Source organism: Phocoena sinus, chromosome 1 (genome assembly GCF_008692025.1).
Source record: "Phocoena sinus isolate mPhoSin1 chromosome 1, mPhoSin1.pri, whole genome shotgun sequence".
Lineage (NCBI taxonomy): Eukaryota > Metazoa > Chordata > Mammalia > Artiodactyla > Phocoenidae > Phocoena > Phocoena sinus.
Genome location: NC_045763.1, coordinates 97,563,082 through 97,578,133, shown reverse-complemented (window position 1 = coordinate 97,578,133; position 15,052 = coordinate 97,563,082). Strand labels below are relative to the sequence as shown.

The window sequence follows — 15,052 nt, the reverse complement described above, 5'->3', positions numbered from 1 at the left end:
GTGGTGGCCTTGGTGGGAGGGAGAGAGGGCGGGTGTACTGTCTATGGAAGCAGGCAAAGAAAATGAGGAAAACCTTGGAGGGAAGGAAATGCTTTCAAACCTCAAAGTTGTTGGAAATGCTTTTAAGCCATGGGGAGATGGCTCTGGGTTTGAGGCCATGCTCAACTGCACTCCCTCTTGGCCCCTTCCTCATCCTCACCAGCCCATTCTCACTGGCAATCCCTGCATTTCCAGATGCTCTATCCAAATAAAAACCTCTGGTAAGGGCTCAGACCTATGACTTAATAACTCTGCAAAATATAGAACCTTAGAATCAGTAGCAGTTTCAGAATTTCTGTATAGGGCAGGCTAAGAGGTTGCTATTTGGTTGGAAGGCAGGGAGTGAGGGAGCTGGAAGATTTGTACTAAAGCTGTATTTGCATACCAAGTACGTTGGTTTTTTTTTTACACATATCATACATCTGTACAGAGGGCATGGATAAAGCTCTCCCAAGCCTCTTCTTGGACCCACCGCTGCATAGGATCTCAGAGTTGAAAGAGAACTTAGGGATCATCTGGTCAACTTTAGGTCCTACACAGGACTCCTCCACAAGTATGCTCCCTTCTCTTCTCTGGCCCTTTACACACAGGCCCTTATAGCACCTGTCACCATGCATTGTGACCATCTGTGTCTCAGTTTCCTTCACCAAACAATGACACTTAAGAACAGACACAGCTTCTTATGTGCCCACCTTTGTATTTCACTTTTCTACCCCTAAACACTCACAGGAGTTCTTGCTGTATGTGACTGGGGTATGTGATAGAATGAATGAACAAACAAATGAAGGGACATCTGAGCAAGACAGTCATCCAGCACCTGCTTGAATGCTTCCCGTGATGAGGTGTTCATTACCTCAAGATGGAAAAGATCCATTACTGGACAGTTGAAATGTCAGAAGATGTTTCTGGTCATGGAATGGAAATCTGATTTTCTGACCCTTCTACCTGGTAGAACAGCTCTTCCCTTTAGAGGCCCAGAAGAACAGAGTCTTCAATCTAGGATTCCATGGATAAGCCTTATGAGATCCCTGCCCCCAAGAAATATGTACTTAGGGGCAGGGAATCCACTGTTTCACAAAGGTGTCTGTATTACCAAATTTTAGAGCCATACTTCATTTGTTTACTCCCTCTTCCTCATGAAATATATACTAGACAAATAAAGAGTCCTCAAAAATGCTTACTTTTTTAGATTTTTCCCTCCTTGCTTTTCCAAAGAAAGCAGATCCCCAAGTTGTTATGTATCTTGAGCAAAACTAGCTCTGCTACTTTAACCACAGATGATTGGATGGGGATAAATTCGCATACTGAAGATAACCATGTATGGGTTGGGCACACAGGAGGCTAAAGGAAAGAGCTTGATAGGAATTCTTATCACAAGGGTGTTCCATGTTGGATGGTAGCAATTGGACTCATTCAAAGACTCTTCTTGGGGAAATAAACGTCCTGCTGGTACCCACAGAAGGTGGGTAACTTCTGGGTTGCAAGCCTCTTTCTGCCATTTCAAACCACTTTTTCAGTTCTCCTAGCCTTGAAGGCACTGGGCTTATAGTGACTACAGCTAATAACGCAACTCCCTAGTTACAATACACTTCTGCAGGGTCCTGCAATAACCTTCTCTCCCTGAAACCTATTGGGTATGACTCTTCTTTGCAGTTCCAAAGAGTCTGACTAACACACATCGCTTCAACTTTCAGAAGTGGTTATTATGGCTTCCTCCCAAAGTAAAAGGTCCTCATTGCTAAGTTATCCCTCATATATGACCACCAAAGTAAGTATTCACATACATTCTCATTAAATCCTCACAAAAATCCTAGAATAGTGGTTCTTAAATTTGGGGGTGGGATACAAAGAATCACCTAGCTTCACCCTAAATACAGATTCCCAAACCCCCATCTCTAGAGGTTCTAAGCAAGTCTGGGTTGGGCCTTGAAATCCATTTTTAAAACAAGTTCCTTGGAGATTCTGATGTAGGTAGTCTGAAGTGCACACAAAGAAAACATTGCCCTACAGGGTAGTGTTTCCCAACTGCCTTGATGATCAAAATGCTTCTCAGACTCCTCCCGTAAAAATTCTGATTCAGTGGATCAGGGGCTCTGGAATTTGTACTTTAAATAGAGCAGTTATCATAACGTCCATTTTATCTGTGATAAAACTGAGACCCAGGGCTTCCCTGGTGGCGCAGTGGTTGAGAGTCCGCCTGCCGATGCAGGGGACACGGGTTCGTGCCCCGGTCCGGGAAGATCCCACATGCTGTGGAGCGGCTGGGCCCGTGAGCCATGGCCCCTGAGCCTGCACGTCTGGAGCCTGTGCTCCGCAACGGGAGAGGCCACAGCAGTGAGAGGCCCGCGTACCGCAAAAAAAAAAAAAAAAAAAAAAACAAACTGAGACCCAGAATAACTTATCCACAGTCATACAGATAATTGATGTCGGGGTGAGACTAGAATCCAGCTCTCTCAACACTCAGTCCAATGCTCTTTCTGCTGGGTCACAAAGGCCACACCACTACATAGAGGCCTGAACATAATAGACAATTGGTAGAGATTCGTTAAATGGAATCCACACAGGTTCTAGAGGGAAGAAACTATTTCTATAAAGCATGTTTGCATCTCACTCCACCCAGCCTTACCCCAAGGCATAAAACACAGTGGTCGGCCCTAGGGGCTCAACAGATATTTGTGAGAGAATGCATTATTGTATGATTACTGGACTGTTACCACTCCATCAACTACCTCTGGCTGTGCTCCTGACTGTAAATGAGCTGCCCAGAAATGAACTTGATATACCAGTTACAGTCTGACCCAAACTGAGTACAGCAGGAGCTCCTTTGCCCATGTTTCTACAGGAACTGCTGCCTGTTCTGGGGAGCCAGACCTTGCCCTTCCTGCTGGTCTGGGGTGTACCCTCATGAAACTCATATAAGCTGACTGATCTACTACTGGCCGCCTCACTCCTTCAGCCTCTACTGTGGCTTCCTAATCCTAGCCTCCCATTCATCAACACTTAGAACTCTGCTATGCCCATAACCTCAGCAGCTTTCCCCCAGTTCCATATGCTTTGCACTACTCCTGGAAAAGAACTCCTGGAAAATAACCCTGCATTGAAAAGAACCCTAAACAAGGATGAAGGGCACAGCCCACTCCTACCTCCCCACATTTACAGAGTGCCTACCACATGCTAGAGACTCTGTACATGAACTTATTAAATACTTACAACAATTCCATTAGGTAGATATTTTATGCCCATTTTACAGTTTAAGTAATTAATTGGCTCAGGTCACCTGGTGAGTGGCAGAGCCAGCATTTGATCCCAAGGAGCCTGGCTCCAGAGACTATGGTCTTAACCACAAAGTTACACTCCTTCTCCAGGCTGACTCAGTTCTGCCATGACCCAGCTTGTGAACTTGACTGCTAAGGTATCTTCCAACACTAGTAGTCTAAATTTCTCTCATCATAGGTAAGGTCCAGACCAGCTGACATTATGATTAGCCTGAGAATAGGCTAAGAACTGTATAAGTGGTCAAAGAGTAGAAACTTCAAACAGAAATGAATAGGGACTTCCCTGGCAGTCCAATGGTTAAGACTCTGCGCTTCCACTGCAGGGGGCATGGGTTCTATCCCCGGTCAGGGAACTAAGATCTGGCATGCTGCGAAGTCAAAAAAAGAAACATAAATGAATAGGTAAGGACTCAAAAGGTATGGTTTGAGGGAAAAGATCTATTAATTCAAAGAGTTAGTCATGTTAGTCAAATGGCCTTAGATAAGTGAGAAAAATCCTTAACTACAAGTTTAACCTTTAGTTTAACTATAATCCTTTACAAAATCATAAAAGTGCTGAATCCCTAAACTGGAATATTAACTCTCCAAATACAATACAAACTAGTCAAGGATTCATACGATATGAACTAGCTTAGAAGTCTCAGGTTAGCTAAATTTTAATTTTAGATATAAAGTCTTTCAAAATCAAAAGAGAGGGTTGCGTGTACAGGAAAAGAAAATATCAAAACTTTGACAAAATTTCTTAATGAGAAAACACCAAACTCATTTTGGAGGACCTCCTGGTTATTCAGACTCACAGGCAGGAGCTCCAGGGTAGTCTTATTCGTCAAATGCTTTGGAACAAAAGTCTTCCATCTCTGGATGTCCAGCCAGCTGCAGGATGACTGAGGTGGGGGAACCCCACCGCTAAAGGCTAAAATAACATTTTGAGCCATGAATTTATTTGTCAGCAATATTTCAAAGCCACATCTATCTGATGACTCAGTGCAGGACTATTTTGAGATGTCCATATGTGGGTGTCAAAAGCCAAGAAAGTGTTCATGATTGAGCCATCAGGAATGATCACCTCTAAGGAAGCAGAATAACCCTGACCAAGAGCATGTGCTGCAGATTGAACAAGACACTGAAGGGTGTCAATGGCACCCCTCCACCCACAACAGTGATTCCTCTTCTGCCCCTGGTTAGTATCCACATGCTTGTGGTTCCTGCAGGTCAAGTGGAGCTTCCAGAAAGTGTGCAGGGTTGAAGTGGAAAAGAGTAAGGAGCAGCAAAGAGGGAGTTGGATGTCAGTTGTCCAAAAAAGAGGACATATTGGTCTCCTGGACAGTAAATAATGGATGAGCATACTAAAAGGCAAGTTAAAAGGTTAAAAGGATCAGTGAAATGAGTGATGGTTTATGGAGTGGAGGTGGGAGGATGGCAACAGGAATCCTCCAGATCGAGCACCTTCAGGAACAAACTAAAAATGGAAACATAGGTGAACTGCTAGGTATAGAAACAGCTCAACCCAATGGTAAGGGCTTCAATTTCAACCCTTTAAGCAATACTTAACAAAGCAGTCATCTTTATTGCTACCCCTCCCAGAAATAGCTTCATTTTGGAGCCCGCTCTTTTGGAGATACTCTAAGAACTACAAAGACTGTGCTGATAGTAGTAATACCACTGAAGTTCTCCATAAAATGCAGAATATTTTTAAAATTAAAATTTTTTAATTTAAATTTTTATTTTAAATATTTTTAAATCATAAAAGATAGCACAGAGAGTGAGAGCTTGAAAACATGAGTGAATGTTCTAAACAGGCAATACCCTAGAATGTGGGAACAAGGCAGACAGCTGTGCAAGGTGATCTGTACATATGTTGACATCAAGACCAGGGGATCAGGGCTTCCCTGGTGGCAAAGTGGTTAAGAATCTACCTGCCAATGCAGGGGACACGGGTTCAAGCCCTGGTCCGAGAAGATCCCACATGCGGCAGAGCAACTAAGTCCGTGCACCACAACTACTAAGCCCACGTGCCACAACTACTGAAACCCTCACGCCGCAACGAAAAGTAGCCCCTGATGCAGCCAAAAAAAAAAAAAAAAAACAAGATCAGGGGATCTCCTAACTCTCATGGAGAAAACCAGGTTTTTAAAAAGATAATACTTATAAATAATAAAGTACTTTCACACCTGTTACCTCATTTGATCCCCAAAATATGTGCCTAGAGCCCGTGCTCCACAACAAGAGAAGCCACCGCAATGAGAAGCCTGAGCACCACAACGAAGAGTAGCCCCCATTCGCTGCAACTAGAGAAAGCCCACGCGCAGCAACGAAGACCCAACGCAACCAAAAATAAATAAATAATTTTTTTTTTTTTTAAAAAGGTAGCTTCCTAACAGGGTGCTTTCCTCCAGCTCTGACTGAAGTGATGAGTACTAGTTATTGAAAAAGAAAAAAAAAAGTACTTCTAGTATGGAGAAAAGCAATTTATCCCGTCTCATAACCTGATATACATATCCAGCCTTTTTTGCTCAGATGCTGAGCTGACCAAACAATCTTTCAAATTGTATTTAGGAACACTGGGTTGATCCATTGCAGCAAGAGGAAATAAACACCCACTATAAATAACCTGTTGCTATTTATCCTGCCAAGGTCCTCTTTTTGTTGTAAATTAATAGATGGTTGTTCTGGTCTAGAAACATCTGCAGGAGAGTTATCATGAGTCAATTCTTTATACCAGGGCCATCCAGTGGAACTTTCCACGATTATGTTCAAAAGGGTAGCTGGCCAAATATGGCTACTGAGCACTGGAAACGTGGCTAGGGCAACTAAGGAAGTGATTTATAATGCTATTTAATTGTTTTTAACTTCTTTATTGGAGTATAATTGCTTTACAATGGAATGCTATTTAATTTTAATTAAGTTAAATAGCCACGTGTAGCTAGTGGCTACTGACTTGGACAGCACAGCTCTAGACCCTTGGTACTCAAAGTGTGGCCTGTGGATCAGCAGTGTCTGCATCACTTTATTAGCTTGTTGGAAACGCAGAATTTCAGGCCCTACCCTAGACCTACGGATTCAGAATCTGCATGTTAACAATATCCCCAGGTGATCTGTATGCACATTAAAATTTGAAAATGGCAAGGTTATTTCTGAATGACCTGAAAATTTAAAAAAAAAAAAAAGGATTGACTGAGAACCATATCTGTGGTGACCTCTTCAATTGCAGATACGCACATCTGAGACCGGTGTCCAGCCTAAGGGGGCTTCTTTCTTTGTATCTGTCTCTTATCCATCCCTTAAGCATAGCAGAAAGGGGAAAGTGAGAGAAGGGAGAGAGCCTGGAACACTGAGTCTAAGGAAAGTCAGTGCAGGATAGGCGGATGGGGGTGCGGTGGGAAGAGCATGAGTTTCTCAGGGATACCTGTACAAAACAAAATGATGGAATTCCCTTGATAATTATTGACTATGGATGATGGGTATATGGGCATTCATAGCATTATTTTCTCTTGTGTATGTATGACATTTTTTAAAATTGAAAAATAGATGTGATTTCAGAGATGATGTGTGTGAGAGCCAGCCTCAAAAGTGGTCCCCAAAGATCATCTCCTCCTGGTATTCATAACTTTGTGTAGTTTCCTCCCATACTGAATAAGGGCTGGTCCACGTGACCAAAGTGGAGGTGACAGGTGTGACCTCATAAAGCCAGGTCAGGGTGACCTCTGCCTTGCTGTCTCTTGAATCTCTTGCTCTGAGGGAAGTCAACTACCGTGCTGTGAGGACACTCAGTCTTGTGGAGAGGCCTCTACAGCGAGGAGCCAAGCTCTCCAGCCAACAGCCGGCCAGTCATGAGTGAGCCATGTAACTGAGCCTCTGTGGAAGTTGATTCTCCAGCCCCAATCAAGCCTTCCATTGACTGTAGCTCCATTTGTTTGCAACTGCCAAGCCAGAACTGCCTTTCAAGCCGCTCCTGAATCTCTGACCAACAGAAACTGTGAAAGACAATAAATGTATATTCTTGTATTAAACCACTGAATTTGGGGCAATTTGTTATACTGCAATAAAGAACTGATGCAATGTGATTTCAGAATTTCCCACACCCTGAATACCCTCCCTACATTATCACTGATGCCTGAAATAAACAGGAAAGGAAAGACCTTTTCACACTGTGCATAGGGTTAACATGCTAATACCCCTTGAAGAGATAATACATTCCCTTAAATCCATGGTAAAACATGTGACAGATAAAAATTCTTTCTTTTGAAAACTCTTAGCAGGCTAATATATTGAGAGATTAATTTCAGTCTTGTTCTTGCTGTTGTAAGAAACTAGAAAAGATAAAAAGGTAACTTCTCCCTCAGGGTCTACCATCTCAAGAACAGCTAGTCTTGAATTATAAGGTCTAGGCTCTTCTCACATCCCCTTATTCCCATGCCCAACCCCCAAAACACACACTGGTTAACAGCTTCTTGGTGTTTCAGGGACCACCCTAAAGAAGACACGCCCCCGCCCGCTTCATTTCGAGGATTAGGTAGCAGAGAAACTATGCTGGAATTGCTCCATAAGGGGAGGGGAAAGAGCTGATACTGGTTTAGGAAGAGGGCAAGTGCCAGACTTAAGGGCTGAATGATTTCCCCCAGGCTGGGAAGGATTTTGGAGTTTCCAGGAATGGAAACTTGTCCCTGACTTGTATGCAGTCGGTGTGTGTTTGTGTGTGTGTGAGAAAGAGAGCGAGAGAGAGTTGCCTCACAGGGTGTCTGTGCTTGCACCAAAGATCCTCCCTTACCCCTACTCCTGCCCATCCAGCTTGTAGGCTGTGACGCTGTACCCTTTCCGTGGTACCCCAAGAGTCGTGGAACAGTAGCATCAAGACTGAAAAATAAAGGCCCTTCTCCAAATCTTTCCCCCAAATGTTGGAACTTCACAGACCTAGAGAGAGGGGAGGGAGGAACCTCAGAACGTGACTAATGAATTTCCCGCCAACATTAAGAGCCGGGAGCTGAACCAGATTTCTCTAATTTGTAAAATTAGAAGACATGTGACGCATCTTGGCCCAGAGCCAGTTGCAGCGAATTCAATTCAGTTAGACCTACTTTTCCTGAGAGAGGTTTTGGTAGGTAGAAGGATGGGAGGGTGAAGGGGCTGGAAGAAAGTGGAAGAAGTAATTGGGGAACCAAGGGGCCAGAGCCCTCCTCCCGACAGTTTTCCTCGCCAGGTCCCAACACTTTCTGACAAGGAATGAGCGGCGCGCGACCGCCGGTCCGCCAGTCGGGCTCCGACACAAACACACGCACGTGCGCCCCGCCCCCGCCGCGCGCACGCGCCCCCAGGCTCGGCGGCGGTGACGGGCGCGCGCGCGGTGTTCGCTGCCCCCACGCCGCTCCCGGCGCTCGGATCGCGGCGCCTCCCGCTCCCAGCACCGCTGCACGCCGGCCCAGCGGACCCGGAGACGGTGGCCGTGGTCTGGGGGCTCCGACGGCGCAGCGGTCGAGGCTGCGGCGCGGGGGGAGCGGAGCGGAGCCCGGCAAGTCCCCGGGAGGCGATGTTGCCGGGCGCGGGCCCCCGCGAAAGGCGGGCGCCGCGGCAGGCCGGCCGGTGAGGCGCCGCCAGGGGAGGCCGCGACGGAGCTCCCGGACCCGCCATGGGCTGAGACACGTCCTCGCCGAGCAGGTGCAGTGAGCAGAGGTCCCGCGGGGGGAGCCCGCCCCGACAGGCCCCGGGGCCCCTCAGCCCGGTTAGGGCTCGCCCTACCCAGCCTGTGCCCGGTCGACCTTCCTTCAGCTCCTCCCCAAAGGCCCTACTGACCCTGCCTCCAGACCCGGGCCCTGCAATCCCTGTAACCCCAACAGTCCCTGACGCCCCGGCGATCCCCATCCTCCGCTCCTGTGACCCTAGCGCAGCAGGCCCTTGTGCCCACCTCCTCCTCGGTCCCAGTATTTTGAGCTCACCGCCTGCACAGTGCTTGGGAACTACCCAGCATCTCTTCCTTTCTCTTCTAGCCCAACGGGGATGGGGCCGCGGGGTGCGGGGGAGAAGAGGGGACGGCAGGAGAGTCGGTCCTTCCCGCCAGAGGCCCCGGTGACCACAAACCCATCCTCTTTCTCTTAAGCCTATAGTGAAAGTGACCCTTCCTTACCCCACCAGAACATGCCCGGGTGACTTCCTCCCAGATCTTCCTTGTGGCCTTCCTCGCCCTCCCCAGTGACACTATGCAACCCCAGTGTGACCTGCGAGGCCTCTGGCTCCTGCTGCTGTCCTTGTTCCTGCTCCTCTTTGAGGAGGCCAGAGCTGGCCGTCCCTTGGTTAGCTGTCCAGCCGCCTGCCTGTGTGCCAGCAACATCCTCAGCTGCTCCAAGCAGCAGCTGCCCAACGTGCCCCACTCCTTGCCCAGCTACACGGCGCTCCTGGACCTCAGCCACAACAACCTGAGCCGCCTGCGGGCCGAGTGGACCCCCACGCGCCTGACCCACCTGCACTCCCTGCTGCTGAGCCACAACCAGCTGAACTTCATCTCCTCTGAGGCCTTTTCCCCAGTACCCAACCTGCGCTACCTGGACCTCTCCTCCAACCAGCTGCGTACCCTGGACGAGTTCCTGTTCAGTGAACTGCAGGCGCTGGAGGTGCTGCTTCTCTACAATAACCACATTATGGCAGTGGACCGCTGCGCCTTCGACGACGTGGTCCAGCTGCAGAAACTCTACTTGAGCCAGAACCAGATCTCCCGCTTCCCTCTGGAACTGGTCAAGGAAGGAGCCAAGCTACCCAAACTAACGCTCCTGGACCTCTCCTCCAACAAGCTAAAGAACTTACCATTGCCCGACCTGCAGAAGCTGCCCGCCTGGATCAAGAATGGGCTGTACCTGCACAACAACCCGCTACACTGCGACTGTGAGCTCTACCAGCTCTTCTCCCACTGGCAGTACCGGCAGCTGAGCTCCGTGATGGACTTTCAGGAGGACCTGTACTGCATGAGCTCCAAGAAGCTGCACAATGTCTTCAGTCTGAGTTTCCTCAATTGCAGCGAGTACAAGGAACGTGCCTGGGAGGCCCACCTGGGTGACACCTTGACCATCAAGTGTGACACCAAGCAGCAGGGGATGACCAAGGTGTGGGTGACACCAAGCAATGAACGGGTGCTAGATGAGGTGGCCAACAGCACAGTGACGGTGTCCAAGGATGGCAGTCTTCACTTCCGGCGGGTGCAGGTTGAGGATGGGGGCGTGTATACCTGCTATGCCGTGGGGGAGGCTTTCAATGAGACACTGTCTGTGGAGTTGAAAGTATACAATTTCACCTTGCACGGACACCATGACACCCTCAACACAGCCTATACCACCCTCGTGGGCTGTATCCTCAGTGTGGTCCTGGTCCTCATATACCTGTACCTCACCCCTTGCCGCTGCTGGTGCCGGGGTGTCGAGAAGCCTTCCAGCCATCAAGGAGACAGCCTCAGCTCTTCCATGCTTAGTACCACACCCAACCACGATCCTATGGCTGGTGGGGACAAGGATGATGGTTTTGACCAGCGGGTGGCCTTCCTGGAACCTGCTGGACCCGGGCAGGGTCAGAACGGCAAGCTCAAGCCAGGCAACACCCTGCCGGTGCCTGAGGCGACAGGCAAGGGCCAGCGGAGGATGTCAGATCCAGAATCAGTCAGCTCGGTCTTCTCTGATACGCCCATTGTGGTGTGAGCAGGATGGGTTGGTGGGGAGATTCTGCCCCAGGAGAGGTAATGCACCCCTGAAGGATATGAGGGGATGGAAGAGAGGGCTAGCTGCCCAAGGGAGTGGGCTCCCCCCGAACTCAAGGGAATTGGTCACGGTTACACCAACAGGCAAGACCCCAAGCAGGGTGTGGCTGCCATGATTTTCAAATATGGATATGCTAATTCTCAGGCAAATGCTACACCCCTATCCAGAGCCCTGACAGTTCTCAATGTGGTGGAAGAAGAGGAGTGTATCTGAGCTGGTGGGAATGAGGAAGGGGTGGGAGGAAGAGCGGATTCCTTAAACTTTTTTGAGGTCATCCATAGCTCCTTAAGAGAAAATTATTTGGAAAAAAAAAATCATTTTTTCCTATCTCTGCCCACCCACACCTGCGATGTTGTGTGTGCTGGCGGGAGCTTCCACAGCAGCCATGTTGGGGAAAAAAGTGTGACCAGGAAGTCACACTTCACAGCTGGGGAAATTGGAAACCTTTGGAAAAATGAGTCAGGAAAAGGCTGAGACCTTAATCAGTAACGCTCCCCAAAGCCGTTGTAAGACTTCCCACTAATGCCTTCCTCTTTCTGGATGAGCCCTGGGTGGATGGGTCTTTGCAGGAGCCTGGCCTGTTGCCTGTCAGATATGGCAACAATGTGAGATGTGGTATCTGTGCCTTGTCCTGGGACCAGTGGTACAGAGGGGTACAACATGAACCGAGGGGGTCCATGTCACAGCACAGGTGCCAGCACAGAACTTGGAGATGGGGGATAAACTCCAAATTGGCTAATTCCCTGGTTGGTGAAACCCTTGGTTAGCATTTGATTCCCAGCACCTGTGTGTAGCACCAGGGTGGAGGGTGCTGAAAGCAGAGCTTCTATGGATGCCTGCCACAGACGTGGGATGGGGGCCTCTTTGCACTGGGAGGAGGAGGGTAAATCAGCCTCTATTATGTAGCATCCAGCTGGACCTACCTGATTTTTTGTGTATGCCATCTCTTCATTCAGTCTCCTGGTCAAGTTCAGGTGGGATTCTGAGTGTTCCCTAATATGCTGCTCTGCAAAGGAAGGAGTCCGGGAAAGTCTGGCCCCAGCTGGGTTAGATTGGGCTCGGGGATGGAGGGGGCCGGGTATGTATCTCTTCTGTGTTGACAAAGCCGCTTTGCTCCTCTCTTAGAGATCTCAGCCCTGCTGCAAGGCCAAAGCATGGGATCTCATCATCCGAGGAGATGGAATTGAGTGGTCTCTGCCACAGAAGAATGGCAATTTGGAGTGTGGCTAAGTTTTGCCCTCTCCACGAGGTTCCAGGCAGTCTTGTAACAGACAGTCAGTGGCACTAAACTTTCGAAAGGAGACCCTGTCAGCCAGAGGTCTGTGCAGTTGTGGTTGTCAGGCCCAAGGAACTTAAGAACAGGCCCAACGTTCCATTCCATCCCAGTTGCAGGATACTTTGGGTATAGAGACGACAACTCCCTTTGACTCTACTGCAGGCCCTGGGAGTCGGTTGCTCTGAGCTTTGGCAAGGGGACGAGCAGGGCCAAGGTGAAAATGTTCTCTGACGTTGGTCTTTTCAGTCTCTCCCCTCTCTCCCACCAAGTCTCCTTCCATCGGAAGTTCTGCAGATCTTCTAGTTTTCTGATCTCTCTTTAGGTTCCAAGAAGTGTCATTTACCTGCGGGTGAAAGCTGCTTGCTAGGAGGGCCTAACTCCCGCTGCCTATTAAGATTCGGGGAGGGGACTGGAACTCAACGTCTGCTTCTTGTCTGTTCCTGGGATGTCAAGACTGCTGTCCATCCTTTATTAGTAATAACCTAGTTTTGTCAAGAGAGGTGCAGCATTTCCCTCAAGTACTTGCATGCTCATAGGGATGCATGCTTATAGGTCTGCATGCACCCCAGCACCTTGACTTCCATCAAGACAGTGAGTCTTCAGTCCCCACTAACGTCCACTTCCAGAGTGGTTTCCACCCATGTGCACACCTTCATGCACACAATTTTCTTGCCCTGTAGGAGAGACAGTGACCATGCCAGGCTCCACAAATACAAACTTTTGTACTTTAGATTTCTGAACTGCCTGAAGCTTCACCCACATCTCCACGACACTGAATAACTTTTCAGCAAAGGCTGGAGTTAGGAGAACTACAGGTTGAAGATCTTGAGAGAAGGGGTGATGAGGAGCTAGCTGGCTCTTCAGACCCCTCAGAAACCTTCCTTGGATTAAAGATGATATATGTGAGAAATAAATGTAGAACTAGGTCAGTGACAGACCCAGAACACTGGCAGGGGACCAGGGAGCTGTAAGTTGCTCTTCCTGTGTTAACTGCCCTGGTAAGACGGGGGCAGGAGGAAAAAGTTGTCTGGTCTGGTTATATTTCAGAGACTTCTGAAGATTCTGATACTGAAGCTATAGGAACCAGGACTCCCTCCTCAGACTTACCAGGGAATGGGGGAAAAAATCTCACCTCCATACTGCAGCTTCCCCTCTAGGCACCGTCTGGGGCTCTGAAAATCTTTAAAAGTGAATGTCAAATGAAGTGGGTCTTCTGGGGCCTTCTAGCTGAGTTCCTGAGGACTAGGAGGGCCATTTGCTTCATAAATCCTACCCAGTTTATGGCATAATATCAATAAAAGGCCCTGAGCATCTAAGTCTCCCCACTGTATCCACTAGGTTGGCCAGTACCTACCGGTTTGAGAGACTGGTAGACGTGCCTGGCTGCCCCACCAAGAGACTGAAGTGATGAGCCTCCTCCCATGGTTTCAGTCGATAGAACCCAAAGGTAGCTTTCTACCTGGGGGATCGGGTACTCAGCGTATGTAAGCTCAGTAGAACCCCGTGTAGGAAACTGCTAGCTCTGGTTATAAGAAAAGGTCGAGCCATCACCCCAACCCCCATAAACCAGACGTGTCTCCCAGGAAGCAGGTGTCCCTGGAGACAGTACGACAGGGCTGTACAATCTGTCTGTGTGATTATTTGTGATTTTTTTTTCTTTGCCTGTATTTATGAGGCTCCTAGGAAGGAGCCAGGAGCAGGTATACCCCAGCTGGGGAGAGTAAAGCCAACTGATTCCAGTTTTCCGTGTGTCCTTACCTTTGTACTTCCTTGTAGCCCTGCTGGCGGAGCAAGCAGGCCTCCCCACGTCCAGGATCCTAGTCTTCCCACTTATGTACTCTCAGGCTGGCAAACCTTGGAGCCTCTGGGCTCTGAAAACTAGACAATGATCATTAAACCTGGCTTGAGTCTCTGTTCTGGCATAGTCTGTGACTGGTTTATTTATCTTTTCAGCCTGTGGCTGGGGTTCACTGGACCTCAGGAGGGTGTGGCCTGTCTAGGGGGAGAAGAGTTAAATGCTGTTATAAGGGCATGGGTTGAATCCACATCTAGGCATTAAGATGGACCAGGGGTCAGCCAACCTTTTCTGTAAACAGCCAGACAGGAAACGTGTTCAGCTTTGCAGCCCATATAGTCTCTGTTACAACTACTCAGCTGTACCGTTGTGGCAGGAAGGCAGCCACAGACAGCACACAAATGAATGACTGTGGCTCTGTTCCAGTAAAACTTTATTTATGGACATTAAAATGCGATTTCCATATCATTGTAACATGTATTTGAGGTTTTTTAACCATTTAAAAATGCACAAACTCTTACTAGCTCACAGACCATACAAAACCAGGCAGCAGGTTGGTTTTGGCCAGCAGACCATAGTTTGCCAACCTGGCAGATATTCTCAAAAGAAATGTCACTGACGCTTTAGCAAGAGAGAGTTTAGAAATTCCACGACTTGGGGCTAGAGCCTGTAAATAAAGAAGGCTTTCTGGATCCCTGGGGAGGAGGGTTGTCTCCCTGAAGAGTTCTCTTAAAAGTCTGGATCAAGCCTGCAAACTGTACCATGGAAAAATGCTTGGACTGGGTTAAAAGAAATGATGGGAGAGCAGCTCGGTTTCACAGTATTTTGATTATTACCGGTATATGTTCATGTCGTGAATGGTAACCATCTTAGTTTGGCTTAAAGTATATTAATTTAATAGGAAGGTTATTATTCATTGACAGTGTAATATGTC

At 48.2% G+C, this 15,052-nt stretch overlaps 2 protein-coding genes across 2 annotated transcripts in view; one reads left to right on the top strand and one right to left on the bottom strand.

The window, feature by feature from the left end:
• GPR61 (G protein-coupled receptor 61) overlaps positions 1–9,170 on the bottom strand; it is a 30,713-nt gene extending 21,543 nt beyond the window's left edge. The window contains 1 exon segment of the mRNA XM_032646550.1: positions 8,591–9,170. Within this exon segment, the coding sequence (XP_032502441.1) occupies positions 8,591–9,170 (580 nt within the window).
• Positions 8,672–14,235, top strand: AMIGO1 (adhesion molecule with Ig like domain 1). Its single transcript, XM_032637797.1, has 2 exons — positions 8,672–8,966; positions 9,441–14,235. Exon 2 carries the CDS (start codon positions 9,506–9,508, stop codon positions 10,985–10,987), a length of 1,482 nt encoding a protein of 493 aa, XP_032493688.1. The 5' UTR covers positions 8,672–8,966; positions 9,441–9,505; the 3' UTR covers positions 10,988–14,235.
• Positions 14,236–15,052: the final 817 nt, after the last annotated feature.